The sequence below is a fragment of the Mchenga conophoros genome, linkage group LG7, assembly GCF_057382185.1.
Source record: "Mchenga conophoros isolate Kocher_MC1m ecotype Shallow Benthic linkage group LG7, M_conophoros_male_GT1.1, whole genome shotgun sequence".
NCBI lineage: Eukaryota > Metazoa > Chordata > Actinopteri > Cichliformes > Cichlidae > Mchenga > Mchenga conophoros.
Genome location: NC_140532.1, coordinates 31,208,957 through 31,227,972, shown reverse-complemented (window position 1 = coordinate 31,227,972; position 19,016 = coordinate 31,208,957). Strand labels below are relative to the sequence as shown.

The following is a 19,016-nucleotide window of genomic DNA, read 5'->3' as shown; positions in this document are numbered from 1 at the left end:
TCTCTAAAAGAACACAGCAGCACAGTTAAGCTTTGCAAAGCTGCATCTGAACAAACCACCAGACGAGACCAAAGGGGAGCTGGTTGGCCATAGCGCACAACACCATATTTGGAGAAAAGCAAACACAGCATATCAGTACAAACACCTCAGACCAACTGTCAGCACAGCGGCGGAGTGCTGAGGATTTGGGCACCTTACAGTCACTGAGTGGACCATGAACTCCTCTCTATACAAAGGGAATCTAGAGTCAAATGTGTCCATCTATGCGGCTACAGCTTGGCCCCAAACTGGGTCATGCAACAGGCAATGATCCCTAGAACAGCAGCTAATCTATAACTGAATCACTAAAAAGAAAGAAATAGAGGTGCTGCAATGGTCCAGGGAGAATCCTGAACTCAACCTGACTTACATGCTTTAATAGAGGACTTTAAGAGAGCCGTGCATCAATGAATGCCAGCAAACCTCATATACGCATGTGAGTGTGTCCTCAGGGTAATCAAAGGTGTAGAGGTCCAGTGTGTAACAGCACAGACCCATTCATTTAGGTGTCACACAGTGGAAATTTGTATTTGTCTTTTATAATTAATTTATAATAATGTTTTGATTTTAGTGTTTATTTGTGAGTGTAGTTTTTATTTGCATGATTTTATTCTAATGTTTGTATTGCATGTTTTAGTGGTTTTCTAATAACAACAATAATAATAATACATTTTATTTATAAAGACCCTGTCAAGACACCCAAGGGCACTTAACTATAGAATAGAACACATAATAGGACAATGACAAAATGAAGAACAATAAAAACAAAAGCACAGGATAAAATGAACAAACAGTGGGTTGGTATGAATATGCAGCTTTGAACTGATGGGTTTTGAGTTGAGATTTAAACTGGAGGAGAGAACCAATGTTTCTTATATCTGGGGGTAGAGTTCCATAGCCTGGGAGCAGAGCAGCTAAAAGCTCTGCTTCCCATGGTGCTGAGGCGGAAAGGAGGCACAGCAAGCTGGATAGAAAAAGAGGATCGAAGTGAGCAGCCAGAAGAGGTAGTGCTTAACAGATTAGAAATGTGAGGAGCAAGATTATGGACTTGAAGGTGAGCAGAACAAGTTTGTTTTTATCTGGAATTTCACTGGGAGCCAGTGAAACATTGGGGAAACATTGTTTAATCCACTGTGGACTGGCTGGCCATGGGATAAAAGTGGTGGCATCGAGCGACAGACTCCAGTGCACAGTGTAAGCTGGGCTGGGACGTGACGAACCCAGTGGAGGGAAGAGACAGGGACAGGAGGCGTCTCCTCGTCTGCCTAGGAATAAACCTTTTCTGATTATACCTGTACCATCTCGTACCCTGGGTTTCTGGTGCACCAGCTTTAGTGTCTACATAGGCAGCAGCAACAGAAGCAAGAGTTAGTTTTACTCTTCTTCCAGCATTTCACCGAGTGTCTCTAGTGTTAGTCAGGATAATATTATACGGTCTATAACTGAAAGACTCTGTGTTTCCTTATGGCCTGAAATTATTCCGTGTGGGTGTGGAGGGTAAAAAAAGGGTCCTGATAAACATGAGTTTGTGAAACCGGTAGAGGCCTCAGCAGGGCGTTGCTGCTCTTCCAGTAAACTGACCTGTTGTGACTGGTTTTCTTACTGGAAGTGATGAGTCACTTCAAACCAAACTGAAAGTGAGCCTTCAGGATGTGACGGAGCTCAGACGTCTCTGAGCTGCTACAGTGACAGGCCCAAGCTGTGCAGATCAACAGGAAGTAAAGAACAGCCACCGGCTCTGCGGCAAGGCTACGATGCCGCAGAGCTGCACCAGGAGCAACTTCCTCTGCGATCTGACGCAGAATGCTGAGCAAAAAGGAAAAACGTAACAAGCAGCGCTCCAAACTCAACTTTAATCTGCTCTGGAGAAGAGCTGAGGCAGGAGTATTTCTGAGGCAGAGAGACACAGACGCTGAGGTTTTCCTGCCTGAATGCACATTACTGGATAAGAGAAGCGCGGGGGGCAAGAAAAGTGCAGAAACAGTGAAATAGAAGTGACCCTGCATCTCACTCTCAACTGATTTTTTTTTTCATAATTTACTACAACACAGAGATGTTGTGATTAGGGTGCATGGACATGTCCTCCTTCATATGTCAATCACATGCATTTGCAAAATGATGCCTGATTTGTGTGTTTTGTGACCATATGATTCCAGCTAACATGACCTTTAGCTGTGTTCAAAATCATTCTAAAGATCCAAAAATTCTCAAAGGATATCACTAGAATTTAAAGAAACTGCCACCAAATATTCATAACATCAATACATATGCTGGTATTGATATTGGATCAATATTAGCCCAATACGGTCGATACTTGCTTTCTATCCTCTATGTTCCGTATGCAGCAAATAAAGTATTTTATTTAGGAAATGAATATGTAGTATGAAAAATGTCTGACCTTTTCTTATCGACTGTTACATCTTTATTATTTATAGCCTACAGCACATTAAAACAACTGAAGGTGACCCAAAGTGCTTTAGAGACAGACACTTTTATATCCCAGATGTCCAAAAAACATAGTTTGAAAACAAACGAAAAGCTAAAAAGTGTGTTCTGTTTTGTTTTAGTAACTGATTCCGGTGGAAAGTCAGAATAACAGTGATTTAGTGATCAGATACCTTTTATAGCTTAAAAGTAACACTATCAGTATTGGTATTGGCAAGAACAGCCCTGTGTTTACTTGACAATACAGTAAATACAGCGACAGTAAAATTTGCAGTGTCATAGAGCACTGCTAGTAGTAGTAGCAGTAGTAAAAAGCATGATAGAAATACTTTATGCAACACATTTTTGGTAACTCTTTTATGTCCCACTCATTTATGTGTTGTGCTAAAAGAGATATAAACTCAAGCTGAACTGTGGCTGAACTGTACTTTGATGCAATACAAACTTGTACCACAACATGGTGCAATGAGTCATCCATCTATTCTCTTCTGCTTGGTCAATTTGGGATTGCGGGAGGAGCTGGAGCCTATCTCAGTGGGCCTAAGGCGAGAGGCAGGTCACACCCCGGACAGGTCGCCAGTCTGTCGCACGGCACAAGGATTCGTTTTAACTTCTAATTAACCAGGTAAAAGAGTGCACTCTTGCGTCATGGGAAAAAAGCCAGGCCTCTTGAGGTCTGGCCCCTGGTGGTGAAATATTTACATTTGAATAATTACAGAAAATACCTTTAATGTACGCCCTCTTCAAAATAAATCTACACTAATCAGAGCGAACGAAAAACTAACAACGAAACGAAAACAAAATGTAATATACTGAAATTACAAATTAGGAAAAAAAACTGAAGCCTAAGTGACAGGGGAAATGCAGAGATTTGTGCTCTGTAAGATAACACAGAGCCATTGCCTTTAAATGTATGTGATCCTACTCACCCCTAAAGACCCATTTTGAGCCAGGAAAACCCGAGATCACCTACTGATTTCTTCTAAAGCCCCACTTCACCAGCCTCATTCATTTACATTCAAGTCCTCTGATTTTTCAGATCCACTGGTAAAGATCGCTTACATGTCCCAAGGTCACACCTCAAACAAAACGGTGACAGAGCTTTGGCAGGCACTGCTCCATGTTTGTGGAATCAGTTATTACCTGCTGTAAAAGGTGACCTCCATCTCTGCTTTGAAGTCAGGTCAGAATCCACCTTTACTCCCAGACCTCCCCAGCTCACTGCTGGGTGCTGGTGCTTGATAATTCTGTATTCTGTGTCCATTTTTACTTTTTCATGTAATGACATGAGTGTGTATATGAATGTGCATACTTCATACAACACTATGGTCCATGAAAGCTGTGTTTAAATGTGCTTTACACAAAACACAGAAAGTAAAATTCATCTTGCAGTCTATTATTTGAACAGGACACAGTTCCGTCACAGCTGCTGTGCTTGTCTTCAAGGCTATTTAAAAAGCTATTATAGAAAGTTGAAGTGAAACTTCCACAGTCTCTTCCAGCTAACTCAGGCAACAGCAGCACAAATGGCACACCCAGCTTTACGTTTCCCAGCTTTATGAAGCAGACGGTTGGCTGTCTGGGCACAGGGACAGGATCCTCAGTGTTATGGACATTTCCAACAGTAGTTTGCCTCTGACAACATCAGGAGAGAGGCCTAACCCAGCTAGAATGAGTGGTTATCTTACTGTACAGCATTTGGAGATAATAGCTTTACACGATGCCCGCTGGCATCAGTGCAACATGCTGTTCTTTACCCAGCATATGTCAATAAGGGAGTCATGTGGCTGTCAGGAGACGTTGAATAGATGTACAAGTGGCACTGAAGCGAGACACCATGATACATTTTCAGATTCAGACTCTCCTTAAGGTTGATAAAGAAACAGTTACAAAAACAATTTATACATCGACTGTATATCAAAGGTGACCACTATAGCCCCTTTTCCATTAGTTTCTACTCAAATAGACCTGCTCGGCCGGGGTTCCAAGGCGAACCAAGTAGGTACTGAAATGTGATGTCGTCAAACTGCAGGCCAACGATTGGCTAGTCTGTGCCGACACTCAATGAGTTAGGAGAGTGTCTCATTCACTGAAATCAAAAAGGAAATTTGTAATATAAAAAAAGCCCCAGAAAACACAGCAACAATGGAAATGGCTACAAAATGCAACGCCGTGGTCCCAGAGTCCGACAGAAAGTCAACTACTGAGCACCAGGCATATCGTCCACCTTTGTTGTAACATTCATGATGCATACTAATTCCATCAATCTAAATGTAAATGTTTGACAGAAAGCACTTATATAAAAAACAGCATAGATGTATGGGTGTGAATGGGCAAATGAGGGTCCTCAAGTAGAGTAGAAATGTGCTATATAAGAACAGGTCCATTTACCATTTTGGATGACATATTTTGCAGATTCAGTGTTAGAATTTTGTCCACCGCCATTCGGGTTTTTTGGAGCTAGACATGTCAAGGAGTGGAGTGCTAACTTACCAGCTAATGTTAACTTGGTTACACTGTTTGAACCAAACATTTTCAGTGGGAGAAACTTGTTCTTCCAAGTGACTCCAGGCTCAGCATTCTGCAGGTTTCCCCCAGTTTAAAAACGGTACAACTGCATAACGATCTAAACCAGCACCATTGCATAACAATGAGCAGATCAGATCAGTTTCATGCTCATTCATATGCAAATTGTCACAGCAGTTAATCAATGACCACGAGTACTACTCACTGAGAGTTGGAGAATGGCTGCAATCACAGCACTAAACAATACTGAAAGATGTCCTCTTAGATTCCCTCTTTGGCTCAAAGATTGTCATTCCCCTTTTTTTACTTAAGGAGGTCAAGAAGGCAGCTTATGTGAAAAGGTAACGGCCACCTCTGTGAATAGTACTCAGGGCCATTAACGGTCATGACAATTCATTGTTAAGCAATGGTGGTTATGCAAGTGTATTGTTAATAAAGTCAGACTAAATTAATCAACATTCTGGGATTTAGATAGCAGATGCTTACTATTTCTATTTAACTGACTAAAAGCTACAACGTCACTTGTCAAAACTAGAGTTTGTGTGTATGTGTGTGTGGATGGTCTGTCACTACAATTAACCACACAAAAAGACATTTTATTTGTCATTTACTGGCATTAATGGGATCAAAAGAATAAATAGAGAGGTTCAATTTAAAGAGTCAAATGAGCTGACAAACGTGAGGCCTTGAAACCTATATTTAAGCCCTGATAAAACCCAAATGAGTAAGTTCTAAAAACGAAAACTGTGAACACGTTCAAGTCAGACATTTTAATATTGGAGTCTATGGAAATTGACTTACTCTGAAAGTCTGCCTCAGGTGGACTTTAGAGAAACTGCAGGGTTTCTTTTAGTTTTCGTTATTGGTTTCATTTTTGCTCTTATTGCACATTTATGGAGGTATGAGGTGTGTCCACTGTAATCTCAATATCTGGATGAACTTCCCACCAATGTTCAAGCACTTTGGTTTGGCTTGCTTCGGTCATCCAGCTGTTCTTGGCCCCCTGCTGCCACAACTCTGGTCATACAGACATTGTTACATTGTTGTAATGCTGTTATTAAGAATGAATTCTGATTGGCTACTTTGCTACTGTGCACTACATTGTAACTTCTCAGACTGAAGCCGAGCCTCTGGTTGGTCCACTGAGTGTGAACAGAGGTGAGCTCACAAACAGTCCAGAGTCAGCATTGGTACCACAGCCGAACTGCTGACTGATTATCGGTTTGCTGTGTAACCACTGATCGATTAGTGTGATGGGCTACCTGTAGTAGTAGACGTCGCTCTTTCCGGCGCTCAGCCCGGACTTCCTGATCACTTCTTCTTTCTTCCAACCGGGCGGCAGAGCGGGACAGTCCGTCCTCTTTCTCTCCATCATAGCGCGTGTACCGATCCCACGGTTCAGGCTCCTGTCGGATTAATCGATCACTTGGTAAATCCCGGCGTGGACCCCCCAGACGCGCGGCGTGCTGGTGAAAAACCAGCGGAGCGACGTCACGGACGTTACGTTAACGGTGGCTCTCACACTCCCTCCGCCCTGCTTGTTTATGCTGCTTATTTTGGGTCGAACAGAAACAAACACAGTGTTCCGGTTCGGGCTGTTCCGGGTTAAACCGCCTCCAGGTCCGGGTTTACTTCAGTTTACCTCCTGAGAGAAGCAACGGCTCATCCGGGGATCCGATCTGATCTAAAGTGAACTGAACTGAACTGAACTGAACTGGACCAACGGCAGGCTGTGACGTCTGAGATATCACACACACACACACACACACACACACACACACACCGCGATTAAACTCAGACGCGCACGCTCACACGCACAGACACACTCCCCCAGAGATCGTCTTGAGATCAGAACACTCACTCGGTGTTAGTTTAGGTGAAACAGACTCTATCAATCTATAGTCTGAGGTATGAATAAACCTGTAAACGTTTGCATAATAATAATAATAATAATAATAATAATAATAATAATAATAATAAATTATTGTTTTCAAAATAAAATTGAATATTATTTGAAAGTCATAATTTTTTTTTGCAAAAATAGATAAATAAATAAACAACCATGAACTGAATTCGTCATGGAAACATATAACCCAATATTTGCAAGGTCTGATCAACTTAATCGACCATGGCACTATGGGAGTACAATAGACTGCATATTAAAGATGGAGGTAGCCACTGATTTTTGATTCCACATTTTAGACTATAGACATTCACTCCCCAAAAATGAATCACAGACATCTGGAACTGTTTCATGGTCGAGCAGAGAGAGGGGCAGGCATGCAGTGAGTGTTAGAAACTATGAAAAGTGTCACTGCAAACACACTCTGTGCTTTTCAGACTTTACAGTTATCCCATCCTATCGCTCCGTTCTCTACTCTGTGTCCTCTGTCCTCTTTTTTTCTGTCCTCTGGTTGGTCCACTAAGAGGCAAAAAAGTTGGTTATCTACCCTATCCACGTCTTTTGACACCAACCCCGATTGGTGCCAGAACACAATAATCAGATGATTTCTGATGAGTGGTATTTGGCAACAATTAGGGAGGAAGAACTCCTTTTAAGAGGAAAATACCTCTGCTTACACTTGTTTTTTGTCGTGTTGTTTTTTTGTTTGTTTTTTAATTTCCCAGATGGCCTTATATTTTCGTCTATGCGATAAGTTTGTGTCGACATGTTATGCTGGTGCTTTCTGGTGCCTGCAGTTTCAGGGGGAGTGATCCCTCTTTCTGTGTTATTCAACATCCCCACACCTCCTGGCTCACTGACGTCACAAACTCTGGGTTAAAGGGGCCTGCAGCAGAGACAGGAACCCCGGAAAAATACTTGGTCGTCCCAACATGGCTAACCTACAGTTCTCTCTGAGAAAGAAGTGAAAGCGGATTTTTTTGTAAAAACGGTTTTTTACAATGTAACTAAACCAGTAGTGATGAAAAGGAAGACGTGCCCTTCTGCTTATGAAGTTATCACAGGACAGAACAAACAGGGTGTTAAATATGCAGCCTTTTAGTATAAATTAATGGTGCCCCCCGAAATAAATACACAAATAAATAAATAAATAAATTGGTGAATTTCAACAAAATGGTTTTTTTAAACAAAAAATGAGCATGATGTTTTTAAAATGGTTATATGCTAGATGTACTTTAATTAGTCCAGTAAATTAACAACACATTAATAAGTTATCTGAAGGAATTAAGTCCTGCTACCAGTGATATTCGAAAGCTTTATTAGTTTATTATTATTTTTATTACTCTTGTTGTGTCGTGTTAATATTGTCTTTTCAACTCTTGTGTGTGTGTGTGTGTGTGGGTGGGTGGTGGTGGGTAGATTATCACAATTATCTCAATTTAATAATTTAATCCCAACATTAAACTGTATATAATTCCCCCCCCCCCCCCCCCCACACACACACACACACATTTCAGCTCTGTGTGGGAGTCTTGACCGCTGTTTTTCCAGTCTCAACAGTGTCTCCTCTCCTTTCCCTGCTCCCACTAACACCTCCTCAGACACCGTGGCGCACTCAGAGACGGAAGAAGGGGAATAATAATAATTCCGGTGACACCAAATCATTATACTGTCGTCAGTGCAATAATTTCTTACAATTGAATTTTAGAAATAAAACAAGACAATTTTTCTCTCTTTTTTGGGGGCATTCACGTGGACTTGTTTTCATAACTCAACGGAGTTCATCTTTAAATTCGGCATATCTTACACACACAAACGATTATGCGTTCTAATATAATGTAAACTTTATTTGCTCTTTCACTCATGTATACCATGTTTCTGCATCACGATAAGCCACTGATGGCGGTAGTTAAACATATTAATCTGTCTGTAACAGACACCGAAACTTTCTTAAGATCATAACACACCTTAACTGTGTAAACCGTACTTATATATGAAGCATGTGTTTACCGATACTATGATTATTATTAATGACCAGATTCTTTTAACGGAGTTTGGTGGCAGCGTCTGCCGGGTACCGGAAGTGGCTCCGGCTAACTGTGAGCTAGCTTTACCCGGGATCCTTTGAATTTGCAAGCGTCAGTGTACGCAAAAGGGTTGGGCACGGAGTACAGTGAAAAGGAGGCATTTCGGAGTAGAAGTATGAGTGTTTTATATTTGTTTTATTTGATAAAGATTCAGGAAGTTTGAGGAAGTGCCTGGTTAAGATTTCCGTTAACACCCTAGCAGCGCTGCTAAGTTGAACTTTAACATCAGTGAGAAAACTTTTGCGACATTTGTGAGTACGTTGAGCCAGAAACATTTGTGTAGCACGTTATAAACTCTGTATAAACACTAAACTGTTGCTGTACGTATGGGGTTTAAATCTGCCATGTAACGGTCTGTTTAGTTTATTTTTTGTTCGATGTTTTTGGGGTTTTTTGCTGCATAGCTCAGAGCTCGGCTAAAGGCAAGCTAGCAAACAAACGCAGTCTAAAGAAAGCCCTTTACTGTCCCGTTTAAAGCGAAAACCGGCAAAGCTATCACTGACAACAACCTGACACATACTCCGCAAGGTGGTTAGCTTTCTAACGTCTCAAACAGCTGCTTTTGCACAGGTAGCTCCACGCCTACTTGTGGAAGGTTTAAATCACAGCTGGCATGGCTCTGATTGGGCATGTCAGCTGTGAATAAACAAATGCTGATAACAGTTTTAACACCTCTGTAAACATTTTAACCATTATTCCCTCGACGTTTAGCGATTTAAAATGTACTCTTCTTGTTTTTTGACAGCATGGAGTACAGCGGTCCATTGGGCCACTCTCTGTCACCAGAGTCCACGGTGACCTCCCTACTATCCAGTTCAGGTTACCTGAGGAGCAGCCTGCTGCCTCCTCAACACGACACCAGCTTCAGATACAAAGACAGAGTGGGTGGGATTACTTTCCACAGCAGGAATGGACAGAATGAAGAAATCTCCCTTTGTTATTTTATCTGTTTCTGGGTTCTGTTCTGGGTGTTATCAGGAGAGCTTCTCTCCTGACAAATGATGATGTTCTCTTTTTGATTGTGACAGAGTTTAAAATTGTTTCATTTTCCAGTAAAACATTGAGGAAAAACTGGTAAATTCAGAAAAAAATATGTGAATTTGTTTTAAAAGAAAAGAGTAAATTCATGTGAAGTTCATGAGGAAGTGTGTGAGAGGTGTATGAGAGATAACTCAAACATTTATGTGAGAGGGAAAACATTTTTAAAAAGTCTGAAATTTGTTGTTCTTTTCTTATCAAAAACTTTAGTGATGAGGATTTTAAAACAGGAAGCCTACACTACTGTCTGATTGCAGGAGTATGACTCGGCTTCGGCGGCTCTGGACGCTTACATCAAAGACTTTGAGAGGAGTCGTCAGAACCGCGACTCGTCGTTGACTGGAAAGCTGGTTCTGCCACAGAACCTACCCTCCACTCCGTGCAGGCACAGAGTGGGCACGCTCAGAAACAAAGATGGTAGGTCCTGCTGAGGGTCAGGTATCTTATAACGTTGATATATCTTGGTGCTTTTTATGTCTTCTGTGGTTTTATGTTATCTGAGTGATTCATCTACATTGCATTTTTCTCTTTTTGTTTCAGTTCTTAGGGAGCGTTTGACCGAGAGAGAGCTAGACTTCCTGAACCTCCCCGTGAGCCCCCTCCATCACCGCGTTAACTGGGACAGACACTCCATGACAACAGATGAACTGCTGTCCGTCCCTTTCGACGGCTCGATGCCCATCACCCACACCACCGCCTTCATCCAAGGTTTTTACACATTTCATACTCAACCTTTAAACTCTTAAACACGTGTTTGTACATTTTTTAGTTTTCTTTGATCTGTATGATGTCATTAAGAGTAGGGATCTGTGATTTCGTAGAGTCCAAGACTGAAAATGTGGAGCTGGAAGTAAATGCATCCCTCACCATTTTTCTCAGTCTGAAGTTTTTAAATGTGACAATCAAGAATCTGCTCTTATACCAGTTCATTAAAAACATCTACAATGTAGTCTTCATTCATGTCATTAAATCCACCACTTTTACCTAAAAACATCCTGGCATCTGCCTTTAAACGCATAACTTCTGCAGCTCAGACTCTATAATCAACATTAAATAATCCATAGATGATTCAGTAATAACAGAAGTGATGACTTTTGCCTCACTCCTCTCCTCTGCTGGTCCAGACCTCCTGTCCTGGCCTGCAGCCTCCCAGACCTGCCCCTCATCTACCTGTAGACTCCTCCACCATCACTCTCTTCCACCGACGACGTCCAGGAGCTCCAGGTTTGAACTGCTTCCTTTCTCGTTCAGATCGACCAGGCATATTTCCTGGTCGATCTGAGTTACAGGTTATTACTTTCCCCTCCTCCCTAGGTGCAGAGACAGGCCGAGGGCCGCCACTTTTAAACCAGGTGCTCACATCAGCAGTTTTAAGGTGACCCTCACTGTCTTTTCTGGATTATTCTGAGACTGTAGCAGTGTCATAAACACAGTTGCTTCCCCTTTTCAGAGATCAGAGCAGGCCCCGGTATCCTCGTCGCTCCACCTCCCTCACTGGTTCACCAGTAACAAGGCTGACTTGGACTGTTCGGGAATCACCAGTGTGCCCGACCTGAAGTACCCAGCATGGCTCCAGGGGTGTGACCTCAGCGAGCCGCCTGCACAGTCAGATCTGTGGGACGACCACGGTAGCTTCCTCGACTACATATGCACAAACCTTCCAAGATGTCATAGTATTTCATCATCATTTAACAGATTGTGATTATTAATGTTAAAGATAAATCTATTAATAGGTTATTCTTTATTATTTTATATTAAGCAGCCCATCAGTGTGTAGAGTCATAAATATGAGCTTTTAAAACTGATCTAGTGAGGGGAAATGTTGAATTTGATATTGGACTGGGTGGGTGGAGTCTATCCCAGGGAAGTAATTTCACCATTAAACTATGACTATTTTCTGTTTATTTGAAAGGGTCATATTTGTTTTTTCCAGACGTTCTCCCACCTGGATCTCCCAGAACCAGAGCTCCATCCTGGGTAGCAGACCTGGAGAAAGATGAAGATCCTGACCAGACACCTGCAGAGGTGAGAGAAGCAGCTGCAGCGCAACTGTCAGTTGTATGGTCCTGCTGCTCTCGTTGTTCATGAAGACTGTAGAGCTTCTGTGGAACTGTGCTTTCCTCTGGACTCTTTGTGTGTTAAAGAACGCCTTATGATGTGGTCAAGTGCTCTAAATAAACCACATTCTGTCACATGTGTGTCCCAAAGGCAGAAAAAGAGCTTCATCGGTCAGTTGATGAAGTAATAGGTTTTCTCTGTGTGTGCTTAGGTTGGCAGCCAGCAGGCGCTCAGAGACCTGAGGCTTCAGTTTGCTGAACAGATTTCTTTGCTCACTACAGAGAGGAAGAGCTCAGACGTTGTGATGAACATGTACCAAGGTAAAAACACAAGTCTTTGAGTATGTAATGTTAAAAATTCGAGGTGTAAACAAAATAGGTCCGGAATTGTTCTCTGTAAATCACCACAAACATAACTTTCCGATCTCTATTCGTGTGACTTTCAGAAAATATAAATTAAAGTTAAAGTACAGTTAAAGGTTTGCTGCTTTGACGCACAAAAGAGACCCAGTGACCATCACAGAGGCAAATCAGGGTTCCTGCAGGTCATTAAAAAGTTTAAAATCATGTAAAGCAAAGAGTTAAAATGACTGGGCTTCTTTGCTTGGGCTGATGGATAGATGGACTAATAACAGACAATACTCAGCTCTGAAAAACAAACTAATCCTAGAGTCGACGAAAAAAATACATTACATTGGATTATTGCACTGTTGAATATTGTTTAGTCATTCTTTACTCATTGATTGCATATCACGGAAGGCCATAATCACAATGACATCACTAACTGGGTTTGGATTCTGTATTCTGAAGGTGTTATTGCTTCAGATGCCAACATATTGTCTTTAGAGCCTGAAGTCACCACATTTCAGATATCAGTGTATGAGTGCATCACACACACTGACGGAGATGGCTGCTAATTAGTGCCAAGTAACACCCAAATTCAATTCTTCACTCACCTTCACTAGACCCCAGTGTTCTTAGACAATCTGTTCATACAATTAACTGCACAGCAGCCATATTAGATGCTCCAAAAGGCTCCAGCAGCACAAACAGGGTTCAGATGTTCAGGTCAGAGAACTGTTGGGGACTGACTCAATTCTGGAACTTGGGACTAAACAGAGATCTAAAACTAGCAGCTGTACAGAACGTGGTCAAGAGGTACAAGAGAAGATCCTCTTGAACATGAGACTGGCCAAATTCAATTCATATAGTCTTATTTTCTTATTTTTCCCCTTTCAACCACACCTCCTATGACAACCTTTCACTCTTTTAAACTTTTCTCTTTTTTGTTGTTGTTTTTGTTCTTTGCTAAACTTGTTTCTGATGTGTGTTCCCACCTGTCAGACAACAGGATCGAGTCTCTGATCCAGAAGGCGGACCAGGTGTTAAACTCTCTGTCTCGGAGTTCTGGACAAGCAGAGAGTCCTGCAGATCCAGGTAAAACCGGGATTCATTCAAAGGAGCAGGAAGTCTTTTACACTGAATAACACTTATACCAAAGTTTTTGTTGTTGTTGTTTTTTAAAGCACAGCTGTGTCTGGTTCTCGTTGTGACTGTTTAAGCAGACTTTAACTTATTACCAACAAGCTGGAAATGAAGCAGGTATCCGATCAGTTCTTTGTTTCTGTTGTTGTCAGTGAGTCCTGTGAAAACTGAGGAGCTGCTGCACCATTCTCCCTCACACTGTCCTCTGTGAGTAAGACTCATTTACACTTCTGGTGTGTTATGATCTGCTGCAACTCCACGCAGACTCATATATGTGGTGGCATTTTAACCCTGCAGAGACTCAGCAACAGGAGGCTGCACAGAGGAGCTGACTGACAGGGGAGCAGAGGTAGGTTTACTGTCATGTTCTACAATGTCAGCTAATTGTGTGATTTTCATTTATTCTCGTCTCCTGAGTGATGCCCAGATGTGAAACACATTAACCTTTCAGGTCAGTGGACAAGGCCTCCTACTGCAGTGAGCCTGTTTGACTCACTACAGTAGTTTTTCTTTGTATTCACATTAGACTGGTTGAATTTAAAGGCTTTTTAGGCAATATTAGTTTTTTCTTTTTAAACACAATAATTTACCTATTAAATATACGTTTAGCACTGGGGGTCTTATAAAGTAAATTCTGAATTTCTGTTTTGGATGGGTTGTAAATATTTTTCGTCACATAACTATGAGAACTTATTCATATTCCATCATTGGCACAATTTGTGTCTCTAAATATGTGATTTTTTTCTACCAAATGAAACTGTAATATTTCAAAAGTTGTGGCCCTTCTCATGTAAAAAGTAGTTGTGTTGATTGCTTCGGTTTTATTGTAATAACTTGAGCTAACTTGTGTAATTTTGTAATAAACAAGTATCACATAATCTGTATACAGTATTAGCTTGTGCTCATTGTGTCCCACTGTTATTCAGTTGATTCGCTGGTGTGATCATACATGTGTTGCAGAATGTTTGTGATAGCCTATTGGGTTTTTACAAACCAGATCAGCCCAGTTGTCAGGTTTTTTTTTCCTAAGGCTGAACAAATGAGTGCTAGTCAACTCAGTTGAAGGCCTTCTCTACATCTACTGGCAAAACAGTTGTTTCTGAAGCTAGTGTTGTTTGTAATATCCCCCTTTTGTTTGTGCTCTCCCAGGATTTGAGTCATGAAAACAGCATCTGGAAGCAGCCTGGTCCGGTGGAGGCTCTGAAACAGATGCTGTTCAGACTGCAGGCTGTGGAGGCGGAGCTTCAGCGACAACAGCAGCCACCAGCAGCTCTGACTCTCTCAGAGTGGCTGCTGACATCAGCAACACAGGTACAAGGAGCCAGGCTGGCTTGATACAGATCTTTAGAAAAAGTGGATAATAAAATGCTAATCTGTGTCTGAGTTTAACGTTTAAGGAAACAAGATTTAAATTATTAAGAGTCTGTTTGTGTTGCAGTGGTCTGTTGGTAACGCAGAGCTGCAGGAGCTGCAAGAGCTTCAGAGTTTTCCTGGTAGACCATCACTAGAGAGGTAACTGACTCCGATCAAGTTATTTATCCCTTTAGAAAGAATGTGGAGACTGGACTGATAACCTGTGCTTACAGTTTAAAGACAACTGCATCAAAGACACCACTTTTGCTTCAGGCAAAAATTAAAAGCATTATTTTACTCAAAACGTCACTAGAAACTATGTCAAGAAATCAAATGCCATCCTGTCTTGTAAGGCAAAGGGGGGTCCACACAGGAAACAACTAGCAATGATGTGGCAGCCAGCAACTAGAAACTCAGTGACATTTAGTAACTCATAGTGAGTATGGGCCGAATAACCACTGGTGATGCAAAGCAATACTACTACTACTGATGATGATGATGATGATGATCATGATAATAATAATAATAAATTAAAATGTATTTTTGAAAACTCCAAGATAAGTCCTTTTGTTCTACTTTCAGATTTTAGATAAAAGACAGTCAGCTTCTGGGTGTGAATCCTGCGTTTTTCCGATGGCCAGCAGGGGGCAACATCTATGGCTGTTGAAACAAGTCAGAGTCTGTAGAAGTCTATGAGAAAGTGACCCAACATCTTACTTGACCTGTTACCTTAAGCTGGGCAAACACTGTGGGATTTTGCGTTATTCAGCTCCTGCTCAAACTGCACGACTGACTCGCAGGGGTTAGAAGTTCGTAGGTCACGTTGCAGGGTCTCTATGCTCTATGCTCTGATGCGACCTGAGTGCTTACACTGTGCGTCCATAATTTGAAGGTTATAACAGAAAATCTGTCGCTCACTCTCCCTCTCTGTCTTTCACTCACACAGACACGCACACCACCACCGTCAACTTTGCTAAATTGCTAATGAAAAACATTGATAAGGCAGCTGGGATTGATCAGCAATGTCCATCCAATTATTTTCACGGTTGTTGTGGTCGTGATAATTTTGTGAGGCCACATCGAAAAGGCTCGGATGAGCTTTCCAAAGTTCTACAAGTTGTGCCTCCATCGCTTGTGTCCAGATCACACGCTGCACTGCTGTGCTACTCTGTCTTTTCACTTTCATTTCTGTGTTTGTGCGTGCGCAGTGTGAGAGGCTGCTGTGACACCCTCACGACGGCCGACAGGATTTCAAACAGGTTTGATTTTCTTACGACCAAGCGATTGATTATTTGGGAGCTGGTCGTGAGGTGTTAATCGCTTCTGTTACCCCACGTATACTACACGATGCACGACACACGATGAAGGCGAAACTCGGGCCGATCCCCAAAACGGTTGCACGACTGAAAAATCGGCTCAAAATGAGCCAAAAATCGCACCGTGTCTGCCCAGCATTAGTAAACACTTTCACGATGAGTTTATGGTCTCTGTTGCTAGTTTAAAGTCTTACTGAGTCAAATGTGATTATTAGGGCTGTGTGATATGACCAAAATCTCATATCCCGATATAAGACATCTATCATTCCGATAACGATATAAATCACAAAAATGTAACATTTTCTGTAAATTCTGTGAATCTCGGGCAGCTCGACTTGCATGAAGTGTTTTCAGCTGGGCGTCATGTACCTGGAGTTATGACTTTTAGCCGATGCATGAATTTATACATTTTTAGACATAAGTTGTAACGGCCGCGTTTTCTTTGTGAGTATTTATTACACGGCGTGCTGCGGGGAAAAGCCTGTTCTAACGTTTGAGTCTAAGGTTTATTTTTTAGCACCTGGCGGCTCTTTTTTGCTTCTCATCCGTAAACACTCCATACTCTTTCACGGGATTTAGTTTATTTTGAAAAGTCTCAACAGGATCTTGAGCTTTATTGTGGAAAGGTTAATATGCAAAACAAACAAGCGGATGGCGGAGCCACGCCATTGTTTTACCGTCGTGGTTGCTAACGACAACGTGTAAAAACAGTCGCTTGTCCGTCCGTAGTGTGGTTATATTAAATATAAGGGAAAGAGAGAACTTTAACAAATTAATGTAACCACTACAATGACCATCAAAACGATGAAAAAATATTGCCGTAAACATTATATTTTTCCGCAATATGAAACGATAGACGTTTTTATATCGTCACCCGATATATATCGTTATATCGAACAGCCCTAGTGATTATTACATTTGAAGTAAAAGAAGGATCATAAAACAGGATGTAAGTTAGTGACTGACAAGTCATCCGGTGTCCTTCAGAGCCCTCAGTTCTCATGTTGGCATTCAGAAAGCTGAGGTGGTGGTGGCTCACAGTCCCGAGAAACAGAGTCCTCATCCATGGAGAACACACCTGCACTTTCATTCCCATAGGGTCTCCTCTTCCTCTTCCTCATCCTCACCCTCTTCTTCTAAGCCCAATAGTTCAAAAACAAGATTTCAAAAACTTGGGTGACATTAAACGCATCTTCATCCACCACCACAGTATGTACATCAGTTTGACTCCAGTTTAGGGTGAGTAAAGCATGCATGTTTTTCCTCCTCAGAGCTCTGCATCATCTGAACCGCCTGAAGATGCTGGTGGAAGAACCCAGACAGAAACACAGAGCGACAGAGGAAGAGAAGGACGACGACGAGGGGCGCTACTCGTCCTCATCTGTCGACAGACTGGTCTGTTCTCAGCAGGAACCCTCCAGAAACTGAACATTCAAAGGAAGCTCGCTGTGCCAAAAGCCTCAATAGTATCTGCACTGTGTTTGTGTATTTTTTTTATAAGAAAGTGCAATTTTTTAAACACTAATACAACTCAGTTTAAACTATACCCTAAACCTTTAGAGTCAGGAAGTTTCCTGGACTGTTCTCTTTCTCAGACTCTGAGGAAGAGTCAGAACACAGCGATAATTTAAAAGAAGAGAAGAAAACGTGAAGGACAGACTCCGAGACGAGAAAAACATGCCACATCTTTTATATTTTGAATGTGTCTCAGGGGTTTGTGAATGCAACAGTATGGATGGATGGGCTTGATGCTTGTTGGTGCACAGACCATTTTGTATTGATGGGTTTCATTCTGTTTGTAGACAGACTGTTGGTGCCATAAAGATTTACACACACTCATTCCTGTTGAAAATGAAGAGGTTACCGGGCAGTGTTCAGCCAGAGGGAAGAAAGATCATCAGTGCTGTTGTCAGTGATAGCTTTTCAGTTCCTTGTAGGTAAAACTACAATAAATTGCTTTTGCTGTAGAAAAGATGTACACGTGGAAGCACAACGTGTACTACTGTGACAATCCAGTCCGATTTTCTGAAGACTCAAGACTCGTGGATTGAAAATTGAAGTATTGAGCCATGGGTTGGGGGGACCAGGGTGTTCAGATGTCTATCTTTATCTGGGACTGCACAGCATTTTTTATCAGGGAACGTTAAAAGTCACCAAAATTAACAACCTTTGCTGATTTTGTCGAATATCATAGAAACTAACAAAAAAAGAAGCAGAAAGATTTGAAGAAATGTTTTTTGTCTCTTTTGCTTGAGTTGTTGTTTTTTTGTTGGGTTTTTTTTGCAGAGGGAGGAAAAAGTTTGTGACACGGTAAATGTGTGTCGTAACTGAATAAAAATTACAATTGTCAGATATGGCTTTTTTTTTAAAAAGGATGCCAATTTGTAGCTCCACCCAAATGGAAACCCAAAAACTGTTAGCAGACAGAAGAAGAGCTGGGAAAAAAGCATAAATGAAGACTGTCACATGAGACCATGAGACTTACTCTCTCTATATATATATACATGCTAAATGATACTCTGATAACATTCAATTGATTGTATTTGTAAGTCAGATAAAGACCATTTCACTCAGAGTTGTTCTTCATACATCTTCAGGTTACCATAAGTAGATTTGTTCTGCAGCTGTGAGTCATCCGTCCTCACATGCACACTCAATACAGCCATAACAGACAAAAAATGTACATAATACAAAAAAAAAAAAAAAAGATCAGCACATTTGAATCTGACAGTAAAACTAGGGGACGATCATTTAGAAAATTATCATT

The 19,016-nt window shown here is 41.5% G+C and overlaps 2 protein-coding genes across 6 annotated transcripts in view; one reads left to right on the top strand and one right to left on the bottom strand.

Annotated features, from left to right (window-relative positions):
- The window catches only part of mbd2 (methyl-CpG binding domain protein 2), a 29,737-nt gene extending 22,959 nt beyond the window's left edge, over positions 1–6,778 (bottom strand). The window contains exon 1 of the mRNA XM_085278882.1: positions 6,273–6,778. Coding sequence (XP_085135008.1) covers positions 6,273–6,385 — 113 coding nt within the window. The 5' untranslated portion in view covers positions 6,386–6,778. The remainder of the gene's footprint in view (positions 1–6,272) is intronic.
- A 1,631-nt stretch (positions 6,779–8,409) lies between these two features.
- On the top strand, positions 8,410–18,599 carry lg7h18orf54 (linkage group 7 C18orf54 homolog). 5 transcript variants are annotated; one of them, XM_085278878.1, is made up of 15 exons: positions 8,410–9,113; positions 9,746–9,881; positions 10,296–10,455; positions 10,579–10,746; positions 11,163–11,262; positions 11,353–11,413; positions 11,489–11,666; positions 11,972–12,063; positions 12,308–12,416; positions 13,440–13,532; positions 13,733–13,787; positions 13,878–13,929; positions 14,730–14,891; positions 15,019–15,092; positions 17,521–18,599. In XM_085278878.1, exons 2-15 carry the CDS (start codon positions 9,747–9,749, stop codon positions 17,675–17,677), a joined length of 1,596 nt encoding a protein of 531 aa, XP_085135004.1. In that variant the 5' UTR covers positions 8,410–9,113; position 9,746; the 3' UTR covers positions 17,678–18,599. The 5 variants fall into 5 exon arrangements, with proteins under 5 accessions (XP_085135004.1, XP_085135007.1, XP_085135005.1 ...); XM_085278881.1 differs by having other exon boundaries at positions 9,112–9,251; XM_085278879.1 differs by lacking the exon at positions 8,410–9,113 and adding an exon at positions 9,121–9,528.
- Positions 18,600–19,016: the final 417 nt, after the last annotated feature.